The following is a 20,690-nucleotide window of genomic DNA, read 5'->3' as shown; positions in this document are numbered from 1 at the left end:
CAAACAAACCGCTGCAGTTGTGAGCTTTTAAATAGGACTAATAATAATTAAGAAAAAAAAAGGCAAAAGTGCAGTTGAATATGTGCCTCCTCATTTTGTTATTATCTGTTATTTGTATAATAATTTAAATAATACTTTATGCAAGAATGAAAAATGCATATTTTAATGTACCAGGAAAGGAAATTGTTTACAGTTATCTTGGAAGCAGACACATTAAAACATAAAAAGCTCTGAATTGTTTCAGTGCAACACATTATGGAATTTACAATTACAGCAGGCAAGTCTAATTATAAGAAAATGATTCAACTTGTAGTGAAATTTTTTCCTGTAAGAGCAGTTAACTGTAGCTATTGAATGTTTGTATGCAATCCCCAATAGCAGCTTTTAGGTGATCCTAAAGCACAGGTTAAACTGCCTCATTTATACTGAAGCAAACTTCTTTAACCTTTCACCCAAGCTCAAAAAACCAATTTATTATAATATTATGGTTTATAATATTCCATAAACATTAAAGCCTTGCACAATCTCAGTGGGAAATAAATGTAGTTAGACCCATTTGCTATCCTATTTGATCATTACTCAAAATTGGTTCAATTTTCTATAAAATAGCCAGTGACAATTTCATTTTCAGCTTTCTATTTATAAAGAAATCTTTCTACATATAAATAGCATATACTTTCCATCAACGGGACATACAAAATCAGTGTAAACATCTTTGTCAGTTTTTTCTGTCCTTCAGTCCTCTACATTTTAAATTTGCAAAAATCTATCAGTCAGCATTGCAATATTTGTTATTTGTTTTCCCTGAAAGGAACACAAAGTCTACTATTATCTTGACTTTTCTATTTGTCAAGAAATGCTTGTGAATTCCTCTGACCTATTAAAGACACATGGCATTGCATGTGCCTGTACTCAATGTGTCTCCTTAGCTCATATCACTATTCTTACTTTTCCCCACGGTACTAAGTCTTTTAAACACTTGCTTTCATTCTTCCACTTGGCAAGGAAATGACTTGTTTCTAGGTTCTTTGATAAATCAGGTATTTTTTTAAGAGTGTTAAAACTGATGAAGTAAAATTATTATGGCTTTAAGTAAAATATTTGAACAACTGAACTTTTTCTGAGCCCAACTTCAGCCTGCAATTGATTCATTGAATACATTGGCACATTGATAATTTAGCCCATGTGATTATCTGAAAGCCTTTAAACTTCAGTAACTCCACTACTGTATAGCTAACTAACAATATAATGATACAATTCCCTCAATTAAAAACAAAACATTGTGCAGTAATACAACTGCAGAGGGTTGTGACCTGCTATGACAATTGCCATATGATCTGTCTGTTGGGAAATTCAGTGGATAGCTGTATCAGTGTATTTAACAGTGAGTTGTTAGAATCAGCAGGCAGAAAGAGGACAAAGAAGTTCAAAGTCAGTCATCTCCCAGAAAACTGTTGAGAGATGCTAAAAGATAATGCCAGGACAGAGAGGCACCTACTAAAAAAAAACCAAAACAACCAACCTCATCAATCCCCAAACCATTAACAGAAAAATAATAGAAAACGAAGGCTCTCTCAAGTCAGTGAGATGGCATTATGGGAAAACCAGACAGAGAGGAGAACCTGACAGATGAATGTAGATTTGTGTCTGCTGCACACAAAAGATGAATGTTTAGGTGGAAATAAAATTATCCATAAAGAACAATACTTTTTCTTTACATACTTTCTTCTAGCTATCAAAATACAGGAATGTGTTAAAACATCTCCTAAGCAGATGAAATACAGTATTTGTCAAACTCCTCAACAGAATGCCAGCCACAGAAAACCTGGCAAGAAGAGCTGGATGGAGTGAGTTTGCATCCATGAAGAGTATGATAAAGGAACATGGCCACCCAGGAAAGCCAGAGAGGAGAGCTCCAGACAGACATTTAACTGTAAAATACCTTTTCTGTATATCTAAGCATTAGCTGCGACATCTGGGGAAAGAAGCAGGTAAATGCAATATTTTTGATCCTTATGTTAATGTTAACAAATATAGCTATTAATAATGCTAATTAATAATTATATTTAATTTTCTCATTAAGAACCATCCTGAAACTTTATTAGAACATGCTATTATCTAGCATAGTTACTCCACACCAAATAAGCATATAGATCTATAGAACAGATAAGTATATTCCATCTTATTATTGATCTGCATTAAAAGGAGGACTGATTACATCATTGTTGAGTCCTGAAAAGCAGCAGAAAACATATAATATGAAAAAAAAAAAAAAAAATAGAACTTTTCTTCGTCTCAAAAGTTATTTCGCCACAAAGTGGTGCTAGCAGTTCTTTTTTACCATGCCAAGCACCTTCAATACACAGAAGTGTAACAGCAAGAAATCAGTGCCAGCAGATATCCCCCGACTGAATCATGATTTCCTAAATCTGCCTTTCCTCTAGTCTCAAATCTTGGGGACAGGGAAGTGTCCATTTAATGTTTGGGAGAGTTGAGGGTTTTTTTCCCAATTCTGAATCCTTGTGTTTACCTTTGGTCTTGATTATTGTACAAGATGGTGATGATGATGTTTTCAGTGGCTTCACCTCGTAGCAAGGTGAGGTGCAAGATTAGATGCAACTTGTGAACATCATAAACCATTCTCCTTTCTTCTCTCAGCCCCGTCACAAAAAGAGTTAGTCCTGTAAATCCTTTTTGGCTAACCCCTGAACAATTTAAGTGAACCATTTGTGGAGCTCATCTTAATATAACAATAAATGTAAGTAAACCTGTGTTATTTCCTTTGTGTGAAACTGTTCAGATACCAGAACGGTCCGCTATCTAACTCCTTATGAGAACACTTGCTCTGCATGTCTGTTACAAAAACACTTTTCACCATACCCTCAAAGCTATACTATACTTATGAAATATTACTTGAAAAGTTTCATTTATACCACTTCAGATCTTAACAGAAATCCCATAGTTACAGAGAATGTTACTCATTTTTAAAGTTGCTTCACCAACCAATTATTACTTACTTTCACTTTGACTTCAATTTCTTCAAGCTCTTGAAGTAACTCTTCATTTTCCAGTAGAGATGAGCCTAAGTTTTGCTTGTGAAAATAATCTCTGATGTTTTTCTTGTACCAAAATGTTACCTAAAAAAAAAAAAATCAGTTAAAAAAAAAATTGAGAAACAACTGTTCATTTGGGTTTTTTTAGAATATATACATTTTTAAAAACACATACAAGATACGTTTCGTGTACAAAATGCAGCCAAAATGTAGTCCATTTTTCATTCCTAATGTTCATTCAGATGTTTGCATTTGTACTATTTAAATGTTAATAACTCCAAAAGGAAAGGTTTGTAGTCAAAACAAACACATTGGAATATATGTAACAAAACAGACAAAAATTTATTCATCAATCATGACCAAATGATAAATGTAACACAGTAAAAGAAAAATCAAGTTACAGTCACACATAAAATAAATGCATGTTTTAAAATATGATAAAGATAATGCATGTTTTCTCTAGAATCATATTAACTTAAAAATATCCTCTTGCATACAGAAAAGACTATAAACCTGACTACTTTTGCAACAATACAAAAAATGAAAAAGAAAAAGGCAAAAAGGACTAAATGGGCCTTATGACCTAAGAGGACCTCTCCAACCCTGGCTTCAAAAACCCAGTTAAGCTATTGAGATATTATGGGGAATAACCTTTAGTAGCTTAAAAAAAGTTATTGCATCTTACTAGGTTCTGCAAGTATATGCAGCAAATACATGCAGTATACATCTTCTAAATTGCACTGAATGACTTGCATTTATTTCTGTTTGATTCACAGTAGGTACCTCTCAATTTCTGTGTAAACAACACATGGCAAAAATTGCTAAGTGAAGCTTTGCATTTTAGAATATCAGTAAGAATGAGTTGTTAGTATCAAGGAGACTTCCTCCAATCTTTTCAGTCTGGAAAATCACCACTATACTTAAATCATGCATAGCATATGAAAAATTACTTTGTACTCCAGTACTACAGATTGTACTACAAATTTCAATAGCACAACACAGATTCATTTTTCATCTGCTCATATAGAAGCTATTTTTAATAAATTTAAACAATTATAAAAATGAAAGAACCTTTAAAGTGTGTTGGAAATATTTTCAGTTACAAATAAAAAATTGGGCACATTATCTCAGGAGAGAGATTACCAGAGGTAGGAAAGTAAACAAATTATTTTACTACTGAGCTTTTATTTCTTGACCCTATCCTCCAGATGTGTACTTACTGATTGAAACATTTTTCCTGGAAGCACATTTTCACAGAACATTTACTATGGAACCACCAAAATACAAATGAATGGAATGGACAATAAAAACTGTTCTAAAAGGGAAAGAAAAATTTCTCTGTAAATTAGGACTGTTCTCTATATCATGTGTCTGCTTAGGAAAAATACATAGTATTTCTGTAATGCTAGGCAGAGGAAAAAGTCTATTCTTTAACCCTCTTATAGTAAAGCATTCTCTCCTTCATAACTTGGCAATATTTCTTTCCATTACAGTGAGTTTAATCAGTTGGCTACCACTACAGCTAATGCCACTGAGAGGTTTCAGCTGTGCAAGCTTAGCTCTTAAGCAACAGCTGGGAATATTTAACTGCTTTTTAAGAAAGAAACCCACAGAATTTCACTTCCACTGATTTTGATGGTGGGTTGAGAGAGGAGAGAAAGTTAATATCTCTGTTTGAAAAAGACAGTAGATTTCTTAATCAGTCAAAATCTAAACTCACTTCTGTTCTTCGTCATTTACAATAATTATCTGCTCTGTTTGCGAGGATTAATCCATATCAGAAATCAAAGACTTTTCAACATTTTACTCAGATTGCTAAATAGCTCATCCTGCACTGATTATGGTCCAGGTGAGTTCAATGCTTATATATAGTCTTCCACTGGTTACCTAGGTTTCCCACACTCAATTCAGAAAAAGAAAATTTTCAAGAAGTAACTGGTAGGGGTGGGGAGCGGAACTGAGCCAACAGTGGAGCTTAGTTTGTTGTGGTGGGTTGGCCCTGGCCAGCTGCCAGACACTCACCCAGCCACTCTCTCACTCCACCTCCTTTACAGAATAGGTGGAGAAAATAAAATGAAAAAGTTTGTGGGTCAAGGCAAAGGCAGGGAGATCACTTACCAGTTACCATCACAGGTGAAACAAACTCAACTTGGGAAAAATTAATTTGTTGCCAATTACAGATTTGGTGAGAAAAAAAGACAAAAACTGAAAAGCCTTCCCTCATACCCATCCCTTTTCTTCAGGCTCATTTTCACTCCACCCTTTTCTTTCTAGAAACTATTCCTTCGGTGTGGGGGGGGTGGGGGTGGGGGAAGGAAAATGTGGGGTTTTTTTCACTCCCTTTCTCTTTTATGTATTAAACACACATACTTACATGCTATAAATTAAACCTGACCTTACCTCAGGCAGTTTGAACTTGAACAGACTGCACTACATGTTTTGACATACCTGCTCTGAACTGCAGGATGAGCTATTCTCAAATAATTTTTGCAGTGCATTTACAACAAGCTGACATTTGTTAAATACCAGACATATTTTTCATCACAATCATCATGTATTTGATTGACTGATGCTTTACTTACTATCTTAAATCTCAATATTTTTATCATTAGTATGTGAAGGCACCATCATGACAATACAGATCTCTCTTGGTTCATCTTGGAAACATTTCAGTCTCTTCTTAACAATAATACCTAACCCATTCCTTAATCCTCATTGCATTTTTCTTCACAATATTACAAGTTAGCAAAAGCATTTCCAGTTCCAATATAGTGGAACGGTCCTTTTCATTTGTGGTGGTTTTTGCCTATATGGACAAAAGCACTATATTCCTTTTTTTAAGATAAGACTTTGTTTACACAATGTTCCAAATGCAGAAGTTATTTGGGCTATTAGCTAATAAGAACAATCATTTTAATTTACAATTATGAAATATTAAAATCAAGTAATCCATGTAAGTACATGCATACTTTAAAAAGAATATGTATACGCTCAGGACTATGACAGACTAACAATGAAGGGAGTTTGACAGGATGTCAGAAACTCATTTGGTGTCAAGGTGTGGGGTTTGCTTTACATAGGACCAAGGCATGGGGGTCCTATCAAATTGGGCCATATGTGCAAGAGTAGTAAGAGGAACTAACTTATCACTACCAGGAGAAACAGATCAGGAGATCAGACATTTGGAAATACACAAGATGGGAAGCGTTGGCTACCATTACAACAGTGATAAAACCACTGCTGAGTTCACTGGAGCCATGATTTCACCACAAGTATTTTGCAGAAAGGTAATCTTAAGTTCACTTGATTATAGATTTAAATAACCAACTCATTTAGGTCTAAGTGTCTAAGTACTCATTGTAAGGTACGATTTTTTTATATTTATGAAAAAAAAAGGCCTTTGCAGAATCTGCTGGAATCAAACTTAAGTCAACACTTTACAGACGAACTTCATATGACATTTTGGCGATTTAAATAGTTTTATGCATTAGATGACAATCTTCGGATTTGCCTCCCAACAGCCTGAGAAACACAATATTTTCATTCTAGGTATCAAGAGCAGTAGCAGCACTATGCTGAGTAGAGCTATTGGAAAAAAAATCAGCAAAGACCACACCACCAGGAGCTATTGGAAAAAAATCAGCAAAGACCACATCACCAGGAGATGTAGTCCATATTTATATAATTATCTACACATTAGCTATTGCTGTTGATTTCTCCTCATATATGTGCACTTACTCTTTTTGATCTGCAGATGTTAAAATTAAAATCTCCGTTTCTCATAACAGAAATGTGCTTTCAAGCAAAGAAACAACAGAACCTGTCCATATCCTACCATAAAGAAATTCTTCTAAGCAAGGAAGATCATAAACCTATCTACTTACCATGTACAGACTGAAAGCAAAGAAGAATGTCCTGCATTTTTTAGGGTAAAACCCAATAACCCCCTTTAATTTACTGAGCGACACTATTTAATTTTTTATGTCAGTTACTTCACCTTTAATGAAAATGAAATTAAAAAAAGATAACTGTGAATTATACCACAACTGGGTTTGGTTTTTTTTTCCTATATATATAGGTAGATATATATAGATACAAAATGCGGGTGTACTCACCTGACTTTTACTCAGCTCTTATCTCTGCCCTTGGTGTGACCAAGTACCATGAATAATTTTAATTGTCTCATATATGCATGACTGGATCGATTAAGAAAAATTACTTTCATAAATCTTCTTCCAAAGATAACAAATTATGCACAAAATCGGGCATTCTGCCTCTGATTTTCATTAATAAAGGAGATTATCAGAAAATATGATGCTGACTCTTCCATAAAAGAAGGTCAAATACCTTTCTCTAAATGTAAAATAAGTACACCTTCATACATAAGTATATCTGTATTGAAAATACTGAAAAGGAAATGTGTTACATGTTACAATCACAACTATCAGATCATCACATTCCAATTAGAGATCAAAAGGAAGGTGCAGCATCTTCAGTTCTTCAGAACCAGGCAATAAGTAGTGATCTTTACAGCTACCGGCTTTTCTTTTAAAAAAGCAACACACAAATTATGCAGCCTTCTGTATTACATAATTATGCACAGCAAATCAGAGGTAATACAAAGAGCAAAAGTCCACTTGGAGCTTAAACAGCAGAGCTCATCTCCAGTACTCTGCTTTCTCTGTGTCACCTGAGCTCCCAATAAGGTCAGTGGGAATTCAGTATGCTGTTTGTGGATATGTAGCACCATGAGACATCAAAAGCAGTTCAGAGATTGGAATATTAGTTTTCAGATGTGCTGAGAGGCTTTGAAAGTTTAAATTCTGTCATCAGAAATATATGGATAACAAGTTAGAGGGAAATTTCACACAGTCTCTATAAGTTAATTTTCAAGTACTTGTGTTTACATGTGAATGTATTATTTGTCCATGATGCATGCAAATTAATTGTCCATAAATGTACAAATGGTACATTATACCAGGTTGAATCTAATGCGGATACTATATTATAATCAGCATGATACTAAAAACTATTTGAGTTTGTCCTTCCATGTGTATAACCAGCCTCAAACTGGATGCATGTATGAGCTAACAGGTATTTAAATACTGGCCACTCTTTTCAGATGATCAGGAAACTTGCTAGTAGAAAACAGTTTCTATACTTACACTTTATGATGTGAAGACATAGCTGAGAGGAAACAGAAACAGGCACACAAAAAATTCAGTGCACAATATTTTCAATCACACTTAAATAAGGGTGAATTCTAACTGGTCACTCCCCAACATGTATCCCTTATGTGATGGAGACAAGTAGAATTCCCCAGTACATTTTATGAAATTGTGACATTTAACATCTCAGGCAATGTGAATTTTTAATCTATTTTGTTTTAAAGAAGTGTTCTTAGCTCTGTAAAAGACCCCGCATATTTATCCATTAATCTTCAACAGGAGCTATTTCTGAAATGTTTCTATTTTGGATGTTCTTTCATGTTTGCATACTATGGAATAACACTAGTGTGATTAGCTGTAGTAACATCTACTACTTTTTAATATAGAAAAAGTATAATTTTTCTGGATGAAATAGGACATATTTCCATTACAGGGAGTTAGACTGATACTGAAAATTCAGTTGTACCTGTTGTAAATTTATTAGAATACACTGTATTGAAACAACATTTCTTTTTGACCAGCTTTCTTTTATGGTATAGCCATGTGGTGACACTTAAAAAAAAAAAATCGAAACCAGTAAGACCACCAATAATATATCTCTGAGCAATAACTAGATATTTTCTGATTATTTGCACAGGAATGCATACACCCTCCTTTACTGTAGTTCCTGTTTTTCAGTACTTCTGTGAGATATTTTTATAACTATATACTGAGATTATGACACTTGCGTAAGACCTTACTATTTTTAACAGGTTTGGGTTCTGGGTTTTTTTCTTTTTTTTTTTTCCTATCTAACCCTTAAATAAGTAATTCTTGCTCTGTTTCTGGCACCTATTGATATTGACTGCTCCAGAAGTAAGACTGCTGGCTTGCTTGCATACCTCAACAATTTTGTTGTCTCTATGCAAAATTAAGAAGAGTTGTGCTGGTTGAATAAGGTGCTTCTCATGTTAAATAACCTCATAGGCAAAGTTAGTGCCTGCAGAATAAGCTACTGCTAACATTTTCTAACGTTTTCTTCTGATACAGGAAACAACTTTATTATGGAAGCAAAGAAGGAAACTTACAGAGGTATCATAATCAGGATGATTCTGTCAGAGGTCCATACAAAAATTTAGCCTATTTACAAAACACTGAAAATAACCCAACTTTATTCTTTTTAGACTTCAGCAGTTATATTTGCATAGGCTCCTCCTTCTCAGCATGTTTAATATCCAAAGGGGCAGAGCAGGACTCTTCCTGTATGATTTTTCTGACAAGCTGGTGAAGTTACGTATTTTTTCCCAAGGAAAATGAGAGAGGAAAGTCTAAATTGCACAAATTTCTCTAATAACGCAGAGCACAGAGAGAGAAAAACTCTGATCTGAATGCTGGAAGATGAGGAATGAAAAGAAAAAAGATCAGTAGGACTAGAAAGAAGAAGAAAGTAAATAGTAAAACTTAAATGTACCTAAGCTCTGAGAGGAAGGTACGAAAAAGAGTTGTATTTAAAAAATCAGGTATGAGATGGGAGCTAAGCTAGGAGAAAGGAAGAGTAACAGGTTCCTGGTGTGGAAAACATGCAATCACTATAGTACCTTAAAGACTTTTGATTTCACTGCAGCAAAATACTCCTCTGCTTTCAGACACAGCAGCTGGGTAACTATGCTATAACCTCTCTTTAACTGACTAGACCAGAAAGAGCCTGGCTGCAGCTGCGATTGCCCGTTACCGTTATCGCTCATGTGGCTAGAGGTTGGTTTGTTCTGGAAACTCAGTTTGAAGGGAATCTAGTTTGGTTTGAAGCATCACATTTGATAACTTACAGGAGGGATGCACATAATGGAAATAGTGCTTTTGAAGACATGAAAGATAATTTTATGTAACTTATGAGGAAGTTATAGTTACAACGTCAAATATTTGAAGTTAGGATCTCAGACAGAAGTGGCCCTGGGATATTTGCCTAATAAATACAATTAAGCTCCTTTTCTGTAATAGTCTCTACTGTAGAACAGTTGCTAGATATTTTTGTGGTTTTGGGGTTTGTTTTTTTTTTTTGTTTTGTTTTGGTGGGGGTTTTTGGGGGTTTTTTTCCACTGTGTCTTCCCTTACTCTTGTGTCTTACCTGGTTCTCTTGTTGGTGCCACAAACAAATTTGCAGAACCTGCTCCAGACCTTGGCGTTGATGTTTAAGAAATCTGTCCAGTTGCCGCCTCCTATCTTGTAGCATTTCAAGGAGATTGTCAATTTTCAAGCAGCTGCTGTGGGCTCCCTGAATCAGCTCTGGATTTGCATTTAGCCCCTCACATTTGAATTCTTCTATGAATTCAGTTAGCTCTTGGCTTTTATTTAAAAGTGCAAGTGACTTTTCCAAAAGCTCTGTAAGAACAGAATTTCACAGGAAAAAAAACCCAATGTGATATGTAATCCTAGTAGCGTATTTCAAATATTACTCAAGTATTTTAAAAACTGTTCATTTGCATACATGAGCATAATGTGTTTTCATGCACTGAATGAACGGGTTATAAATAGGAGTGGAATACTGTTTGTACCTTTTGTATGATGCTCTTGTTGCAGAAGGAGTTCTCTCAAAGAGTCAATAGTGTCAAACTCTTGGGCATTTTTCAGGAAATCTTCAACTTGGTCAATTTTAACAGCAAACTGCAATAAGAAAATAAAGGGTGGGAAGAAGCATGGTATAATTTTCTTTTGCAGAACTCATTCATAATCTCTGTATTATAGTAAATGTTCATGAGAATCTGTAAATTCTTGGAAAAAGGCATTTTTAGTGACTGCTAGATACAGATGCTTTGTGGCTTCTATGGTTTTTTTGAGGTTCTCATTGACTGAGGAAACCTAAATTTCAGTTGACATACTGTGTAATTATAGTTTGTCACTTTATAAATCATCTTTCATACACAAGCCTTCAGATCCACTGAAAATAAATTCTTATGGAAGAATCTGTTAATTTCAGAGTCTTTAAAATCATTTAATCTTTTAACACGAAGGAAGCCTTTGACATAGGTCTCCTTTCAAGAACTTCTTTCCAATAAGGAAAAAAAAAAAAAACTAAAGACAAAATCAGAAAGAGATACAATCTTCAAACCAATCTTTTGAAGGCAGAAAGGAGTAGCAAATTTATGTTAATGAATATTATGTTAAACACTAATTAATTATAGTAGGGAAACAGCATCTCTGTAATGAAGACTGAAGTCAGGTTACTCCTTTAAAGATCTTTTTGCCATGGGTTTCGTATTTTAAATATTGAAACAAGCTGCATTTCAGGGAGATATGGAGCAGATTTTATAATCTGCTGAGATTTTTTAAATTTAGAATTAAATTCTTCATTTGGCTTCCACCTTTTCAGGTTCAGTTTCAAGTATGAGTAGCTCAGAGAGTTGAGACACAGATTCTGCATTTTAACCAATCTATCAATTCTGCTGCTTCATTTCAAGAATGAAGAAACCAGTAGAGTTCAAACTGGTGTTTCAGTGTAAGCAAAAATTTTGAAATGTATGCTGAAATTAAGGAAGATGAAAAGCAATCACTCTGGTTTTCTTTTATATTATTTCAAATCTTTTCCCCCTCTTAATCTGCATGCTATAAAAGAAATCCATTAGGTATCAACATTTGAGATTTGAGCTCTGATTTTCACTGAAGAATATTCTTGAGATACACTTTGTATTTTATCACAATAAAAACTAAATTTCCATAATCACAAGCTGTCATTTAAAAAATTAAAAGCCTTCCCATAAGAAGTGTCAGCACCTCCTATTTAAATCAATATGGCATTTCTTCTTCCCTTCTGTATATAATGCATGTGATTTGTGCTGTGCTCCAGCTGCTTCATTTTGTTCTGATGATATAAGCCTGTTGCAGGGGCAATTCAGCTGCTCCCTTAAGCATTTAGTCTGCACTAGGTCCACTTTGGTAGTACAAAATTTTTCATAGTAATACCTATGCCAACTCCATACTAATTTCTTTGTATTATACACATTGTCAGGAGAAAATAATTACTAGATGGTTGATCTTTGAGTTCTTAGGACAGTTAGCAGTATAATGGTTGCTTCTGTAATTCATAGATGCCACTGGGTCATTGTAGAAACTACTTTATCAGGGAGAATTATTAGCTCTTCAAAGCCCCAGGGTTATGGGGAGAATTGAATGTGAGGCTACACAAAGTGAGCATGGGATTTCTCTCTGTTTTAGCTACCTGTGTATCAGTTAATTAGGGTAAGAGCTATAGAGATATGGGTAAACAGGGAAAGACAATACTGAAATCTGTCTCTGGGCTCACACAATTGTCTTTTTGTGCACATCTGCATATGGAAGTCTCAGATAAAGGACTGGCAAGTTAGACTAATGTTCAGTTTGCATAATTATAATAGCTGCATGAATATTTCAGTGCAAAACCTTTAGTGGTCAATCTTCAGTAATCATTAGTGAAGGCTTCTGAAAATTCAGTTCTTTCAATGCCAAATAATTTGAATCATAAGGAATGAAAGATATTCTGCAGCATGCCAATAGCCACTAAATTATGTATTTTAGATTTTGGTCCAGTTCCATTTTTCATTGCCATTTTCTGTCAAATAATAATTTTGAAGACGTCATGACTTAAGATATTTCTTAAAGTCTACATGGGGTTTTGTACAGTTTCATCCTGAACTATCCAAAAGGCAGAAAAGGAAAGACGCAGCTAGAAATTTTAATTTTCTTAATTACTTCAATCTTTAGGAATGCAACAAAAATATATATAACAGATTACAGTGAACAGAGCACCTGTAAGATGTGGAAGGTTTCAAATTAAAAGTAATTTGTTTTAAATACAAACCTCCAGAGCATTTTCAAAGAACACTGAAGTAAGTTCCAGAAGTGCCTGTCGCTTCTGTAACATAATGATGAGGGCATCCCATGCATCACCAAGGGTGTCTGCCATGGCATCATAAACCTGACTGTTTTCTTTGTTCTCTTCTGCAGCCTTGTCTGCTTCATGTAGCAGGTTCCACACCTGGTCTTCCAATGACTGAGGAGAAACAATTATGAAGAAATCTCTAAACAGAATCAAAAACATTGCTGATACTGATGTCAGGATACTTTTTTCAATGGGTCTGATAAACAGCCCACAAGTCTCCTACTCTTCTATTTCTAACTCCTAGTGATACGAGTGTTCCTGCATGTTTCATAACAACTTTTAATTTCATCTACACTTAGGAGGCAATATTTTTATAAGATTTCATTTAAAGACAAGTGGGTTTAAATCTTCTTGTTAAAGACAAGAGAATTTATGACTTGATGTTTAATATTTTGATTCAAATAAGCTTGCATCTCTTTAAACACAGATATTCCTGGAGGTGGTGGCAATGCAGATATTTTGGATCTCTCTTTAATATCACATTACAAGCTTTAAGAGTTTTTAAGGTAACTTACTTATAAGTCTCTGATGACTTCAACACAATCAAGACAAGAGTAGCTTGAACATATGCATGTTTTCTCCAGAAAAACACCAAATTTATGCAATGTTTCAAGTTCAGCTCACTGCATTGTTCAAGCTGACTGCCAGATAGTAATACCCTATTGTCAAGAAAGTCATTCTACAATGTTTCATTCCCTTTACTCATCTTTCCATGAGAAAGATAACTGCTGGACCATTTCCAGCTTATGTTAAAAATCTTTAGTGTGTTATAAAATACAGGGGGTTTTTTTCTGTATTTTTCCCCCCCCATTCCAGGTAGTATTAGGAGCATGAATTAATGTAGTGCCAATTTCTGCTGTTATTACAGGTGCTATCACATGAATGCATAATGGGAAGAGACATCTGTATTAGGCAAATTAAAATCTATAACTCATTCTTATGACACACACACACTCATAAAGGCTAAAGAACTGGAAAACTTGAAATTCTCCTGAGAGATCCAACTGAAAAAAGGAAATTTCAGAAAACTTTATTGTTCTAAACCATAACCTCCAGTCCTCTCTAGAACTTGTACAGAACAAAGATGTCTCTTTGAATGAAGAGGCTCATCAGTTCGCTCTAAAATCAGTCCTGTGACAACAGTATAATAAATTATGCAATCTCCTTTCTCTGAAAAAATAGAATGAAGTTATTTTAACTTAACTTTACAGAGAGTCAACTATGAAAACAAAACTCTGGTAAAATTGACAGTCATGAGAACAGCTCTAATAAACCCATCTTTTCCTACAGTATATAGAAAAGCCACTATCAGCAGCATGAATAAATGCTTATAATATGAGAAAAGCTCAACTACCCCAAATGCTACCTATTCTCTATTTAAGTATCGATCTAAATAACATTTATTTAAAAGAATGCTTTGACTTTGTAAGAGGTCATTTACATGGAGTAGATACTGTCACTGGTATCATTATTGATAGCAACTGGTTTATATCTTCATCATATCACAATGAAACAATAATCAGCTCAGGAAAAACAGGTGGCCTTGGGAATCTAATCCAAAGTACTCCAGTCAAATTTTATTCAAGAATATTTATCTAGCTGACAAGGTAACTAAGGGTTGCTGCAGGTGTTTTTCTAGTCTTACATGCAGCAGCCAGAATCCTTCTTATTAGGAAAAAAAAAAAAAAAAAAAGACAACATTGACTCATAATTTTTAAACCTCAGAGATTATATGCTTGTAAAATCAATAACATTTTAAACTCAGCTTCATCAAAACAATGTTAATGGTAAGTTGATGAACCAAGCTCATGCAAATGGAAAATGAAAATCCATCTTCCACTGCAATCTTTAAGACAGTTCTTTCAACTCCTTCTTGGGTTTTCCTCTATTGGTTTGCATCATTATTTCTGAATTATTTTTATACTGTCAAAGCTATAAAAATTATGTTGTCCATCTCATGCTGGATTTTCCTAAATATATGCATAATGTGTTCAGAGCAAACGTCGCATTGGTTCTTTGCTCAACCTCAGGAAAAAAGGCTATGCTCCAAGTACTAACTGCCAGGTGCTACCCATGTTGGATGAATCCCAGCTAACAGATCTAAGAGAATTTTATTTTGTTTCCTAGCACCTAGAAGAAAACTTCTTGTGAGAGTCTTGTGGAAGCTCTGAGGCCAAAGTATAGAAAAAAATATATATGACAGAAGATGAATGAATTAAATACACAAGGATGTGACTTCACCACCCTGTGATGACAGGGTGGGATGAGGTTAATGTAGACATACTTCAGATGCTTACTAGATACAGCTGAAAATGCTTTACCAATATTTTTGATGTAAAATGATTTTCCAACTTCTTTATACCAAGTATTTGCTTTTAGGATATAAGTTTGACTTTACTTGAAAAAGAGAATCCTATAAGCTAAAAGCCAAAAACATGGAAGATTTTGCTGTCTTGACTTCATGACTATGAAAATAAAAAGCTCACTTTAAGACTAAGTGACAGCTAGAAAACAAATCTGGAGATTGAATGCAGTAGCCATCACTGTTTTCAGTTAAAAATGACAAAAAGTCAGGGATTATTTTACCTGATACTTATCAAGGAACTGGGAAATTAGCAGAAGGGTAGTATACAGTATTCTTACTTCTCTTAGGAAATAGATTACAGTTTACTGAAAATAATTAAGGTTTGACATTTCCACCACCCCACTCCCCACCCGAGATGGTAATTACCTTGAGAAGTTACCTACAGGCACAATGGCCGCGTAAATCGGACACATCTTTGTCTACATTGTTTGCTTGCTTGAGAACACTACATTTTAGGTAAGGACCTGTAATCTGCAATACAATACTAACAGGAAGGAGAAAGTTCCTTCATCTGGAAGGCCACTTTATCTATCTTTTCAGGCCTCATCTTCTATTTTCCACTCTTCCTTGTTGGTTAACTTCAGAGACATGGGATTCTCATAATAAAAACAGATTAAGCACATCAAAGGCAAACCTGCATTAATAACAGAGTCACATTTCTATTGTGTTATATAATGCTAGTAAAATTGGAAGTTAGACTCGTGTTATTTCATTCTTATCTTACTAATTATGCCACTAAATTTGTTTTTAAGCTTTTCCACACGGAATACTAATGAACAATTTCTTTAATTGAAGCCATTTGCCACTGGGTAAACGAGCACACATAACTACAGTAGGCTGCACTTCAAATAGTCTATATATTTGATAACTATATTTTCATTTTCCAATTTATTTCTAATGCTGGATGTTCCTGTTATCCTTCACTGCATGTTACAGACAACATAGAGGCAGGATATGACATTTAGACTCCTTCAAAACAGATTCAGAATTCTCAAAATCCATTTTGAAAATACAGCTGGACTGCTTGCATGATGATTACAAAATGTTACCCCAATAAAAGGACAGTATATAACAATGGTTTTGCTAAAATGAAGACACAGTCAAGGACTTTTTGACCAGCTGTTCAGACACAAGAGGAATTTATTACTCATGTTTTATGTCACACTGTTTAGTTCTCTGTCCAATTTCATCAAAATATTCAATGTTCTCTAACTACATATGATAACATAACATGAAACAGATAGAGCTCTGCTTTTCTACAGGATGTAGAAAATATTCCACTCTTCGCTAACAGCTCTGCTTATTTAAAATGATAGCACTCAAGACCCAGATTCAACACTAACACTATTTTACACTTAGGAAAGGAATATTCTAGAAAAATTATGAATCAGGAAGTAAGATTTTTTAAAAGCTATAAAAATGGAAAATAAATAAAATTTATGTATTTCATGCTTTTTTTCATAGCTTAACAACTGATAAATGAATAAACCATGAAAGGCAAAACAAAACAAATAAAGGTTTTATGTGAAGAATGGGTCATTCTCCATTCTTATCCTTTATCACCCAGCAATAGGAAATAGCTGTTATGGCTTAAAGATTGCTTTAAAATAGACCTAAATTTTAGGGCTATGTCCTATAACAATTTACCTTAGTGTGGTTTTTTGATTCTTTGATTTTGATTCACTTGTATGAACTTGTAGCAGCAAGTGCAAGTTTATGTCGAAATTCAATTACTAAATGTCAACTCACTTCTATGCAGTGTTAAAATTCCCATCATCTCGATGTTCTAAAATTTGTTGAGAAGACAAACTCATGAAACTCATGAGGGTACTTGCTTCTCTGGGCAGCTACCTACCCACAACAGGTAAGGGATAAGCCAAACACACAGTTTTAACAATTGATACCATAGGCTAGGTTCTTGACCACTCACTTCCCAGCCCCTTCAAGAGACTTGCAGCGAGCTGGAGTTCCTGAAAAACCCAGTTTATTTCCAACCTGCAAAGTGTGCCTCCAGTGAAGGGGGAAACCATGAGACTGTTTCCTGAAGCAGTCATTTGCCAGGCGAGGACAGAAACATAAAGCAGTGTAGAGTGTATGGACCACTCAAACTCAGAGACAGTTATTACTGAAAAAGCCATTTGTCTTCTGTTTCTTTGCCTCTCTGTGTTTTGTAGAAGGTCAGTTCAGTAGATGTTCCAGCCCAGGGCTGAAATATCCCAAAAGGCAGCTTATTGTTCCTCAAATTACTTCCCTCTGCTAGGAGTGCTGTGCTTCATCACAGATTCTTACCCCCAAAGATTTTAAGGAATGTGAAAGGTCACATGATTTTTTTTTTTAGCTATTAAGTTAAAATTATTTCATGTTATAACACACAGTTTACTCTTTTTTATAGGTAGTTGGTTTTAGTTGTAGCCTATAGGATACAAAGTTGCTTTCAAACATGTTGACGTGTTTGCATACATCTGCTGCTACAGAGTTACCTCATTTCAACAACATTGTCTATAAAACACTATGTAGCTAAGATTAGCTTAAGGGAAAAAATATTTTCTACTGCAAAGAGCATACCAAGGCATGAACTATTCACAATCTCTCTAAAGCTTGATAAATCTCATGTAGACCGTAATAAAGTTACACTGAAGTATGTGTGTCTGACCTCTACCTTTCATTTCAGTGCAATGTTCAATAGAAAAGCTACTGAATTTATGGATTTTAAACTCCTCCAGCCTGTTTATGTAGCAATAAAAAAGACAAAATGCAAAAATATCTTATAGCCTGATTGACCCTGAAAAGTCAAGTAAAACTTGCTGCATTATTCGAACGGAAATGTTTATGGTACAGGAAAATCTTGTAAACATCTGTTCACTTTTACCCCTGGCTTTACGTAATCCCTGCTGAGAAAGAGTTAACAGGAATCAGACAGGAGAACCTGGGTCAGAAGAAGAAATGCGTTTCTGAGCTAACTTTGATCTATTGGCAAAGGCTGAATATATTTTTTTCTTTGTGGAGTTTAACCCGACAGCCACATTGCAACAGGAGGCCCAGGCAGCTATGTCAGCTGTTGCACCTGCACCGTAATGACTACATACATTTTTGTGTGATCTTATCACATCTTACCTTAAGTTTAGCTAGGAGGAATTCATGATCTTGCAGTAGTTTTTTAGTCTCATCTTGATTGCTGCCAATTTCTAATAAATTTGGTGTTGATTCAGCCAGCTGAAGCTTCACCCATTTTCCACACTGTAATAGGCACACAATTAGAGACTTCAGAAAACACAAACTTTCCTTTATCTATTTATTCACACAGACTCTCAGCTCAGACATCCTGTCTATGGCCATAGGAGCGCAGGGACCCGTTGACATGTATTCAATTGCAAAAGGAAGACACAGAGGGTACAATATAAACTTCCTATATACTGACAATATATAGAGAGATTGCACAACTAGCAACAGGGACTTAATAGCCTTTGGAATAGGAACCCAAACAGCAATCTCCCATTGTGTCCTGGAGGGTACACAAAGAAAGGAAACCTGATGGCAACCCAAAGCAATGCTAATTCTTTCCTCACTGTGTTGTAGAACTGCTACAGTCTAAGGAGCACAACTCAGAAGGAATGAAGCAGTGATGCCACTGGAGGCTAACGTGGCTTCCAGAGCACACAAGGAAATAATAAATGTTTTCACCCTAAACCTAAGCCTCCCTGCAACAAGATTACTCTTCTGTGGCAGCAGACAGTCTTCCATGAAGGGTGAGAACTGATAGACAAGAGCCTTCCCGCTGGCAGAACAGAGGTAACCCCCATCCTAATTCAGCGACAGCCCAACTCATTATCACCTTATTCTGCATTACAGGCAAACTCTAGTGGCTAGTGTGTTTTCCAGACTGCCAATAAATTCCAGCTGGGATCCAGTACCTAGGCATCCAACTTTACTCCCCATGCCAAATTTTGTGCAAGCTGTAAGTGCACATTCCAGCTCACAGAACAGGCCCATAGGTGCTTATAGGCACAGCTATATACACACAAGGGCTTCTACTAAATACAAGGGGATATGAATTCACAGTTTTCAAAAAACAACTGCCCGTTATCAGGTTTAGGCTTCCCCCTCCCCCCACAAACACTTCAAAAAAAAGACACGTTCTGCATTTATGGGGTGATAGACTACTTATTATGTAAAATTATTGCCGAGTATTGTTTGAAAGTAACTCCTCAAGAGTCTCAACTACGATTAAAAGTTAACATCATGCTTACTAACACATTTTACACAGTGCTCTGCATCTAGAAGCTTACCTATTTTTGGCAAATTATTTATTTTATTAAAAAAAAAAAAAAAACCCACACCACACACACACCAAACAGAAATTGTGAATAGAATCAAGTGTTAACTTCCCAGGAAGCTCTATTAAATATTAAGTGATTAAATTACCCTGCCTTATCATTTTATGGTAACTTTTCATTTGCAGAGAACATTTAAAAGCAGTAGTAGCCACTGAGCACCAGGAAGCCAAGAACAGACATGCTTGCTGCTGCTGCCTTACCTTAAGAACAGCTATAACAATACTGGCATCCCCAGCCTGAACAGCAACTGAACTGACTGTTGTTGTAGAAAACTTCTGCTCCAAACTGGCTCCATTTGACATGGTGTTTCAAAATGGGACTTTGTACATTAAAGTAGAATTGAAATGCTCATGCAAGGTCTGCTGTTCATTTCAGAAAGCAACAGTTACTTGGATTCATTCAGTGAAACAGCTCAGCTAACACTGATTAGTCTGCCAAAAGGAAAGAACAGGAGGTTAAAAATAGACAACTCCATTGAGTTTATCATTCTTGAGAGAGATTTGACACACCCCTAGTTTGGTAGCGTTAAGCTGCCTGTTCTTTTTTGTCACCGTCTGAAGTGTGAAGGGCTTCTTCAGTGAACATCACCTGACACCAGCTAAACAAATGCAAAAAGATTCTCAAATTAAAACAGCTGAATAAGATTTTACTATTGAGCCTATACAAACAAACCCAATGTTTTGACATTTCAAACGTAACTATACAATCTATGTTTTCACATTCTACAAGTAAATTATTTTCTTGTTTACTGCTTCCGGAATATATTCGCTTAAGATAATTCTTCTGCTGAGTCAAAGTTTTTAAACTGTATGAACATGTGTGTATGGCAAATACTGAATCAAAACAGATGGGATTTTTAATCTCCAAAGATACTTAAAA

The 20,690-nt window shown here is 35.2% G+C and overlaps 1 protein-coding gene across 1 annotated transcript in view; it reads right to left on the bottom strand.

Moving 5' to 3' along the window:
- The window catches only part of CCDC141 (coiled-coil domain containing 141), a 57,946-nt gene extending 37,833 nt beyond the window's left edge, over positions 1-20,113 (bottom strand). The window contains exons 1-6 of the mRNA XM_010158694.1: positions 20,012-20,113; positions 18,592-18,714; positions 13,032-13,223; positions 10,753-10,861; positions 10,326-10,579; positions 3,018-3,137 (exon numbers count right to left, since the gene is read on the bottom strand). Coding sequence (XP_010156996.1) covers positions 3,018-3,137; positions 10,326-10,579; positions 10,753-10,861; positions 13,032-13,223; positions 18,592-18,714; positions 20,012-20,113 — 900 coding nt within the window. The remainder of the gene's footprint in view (positions 1-3,017; positions 3,138-10,325; positions 10,580-10,752; positions 10,862-13,031; positions 13,224-18,591; positions 18,715-20,011) is intronic.
- Positions 20,114-20,690: the final 577 nt, after the last annotated feature.

The sequence above is a fragment of the Eurypyga helias genome, unplaced genomic scaffold (assembly GCF_000690775.1).
Source record: "Eurypyga helias isolate BGI_N326 unplaced genomic scaffold, ASM69077v1 scaffold2169, whole genome shotgun sequence".
Classification (NCBI taxonomy): domain Eukaryota; kingdom Metazoa; phylum Chordata; class Aves; order Eurypygiformes; family Eurypygidae; genus Eurypyga; species Eurypyga helias.
Note: the sequence above shows the minus strand (reverse complement) of the source record. Positions and strands in the feature narration are given on the sequence as shown.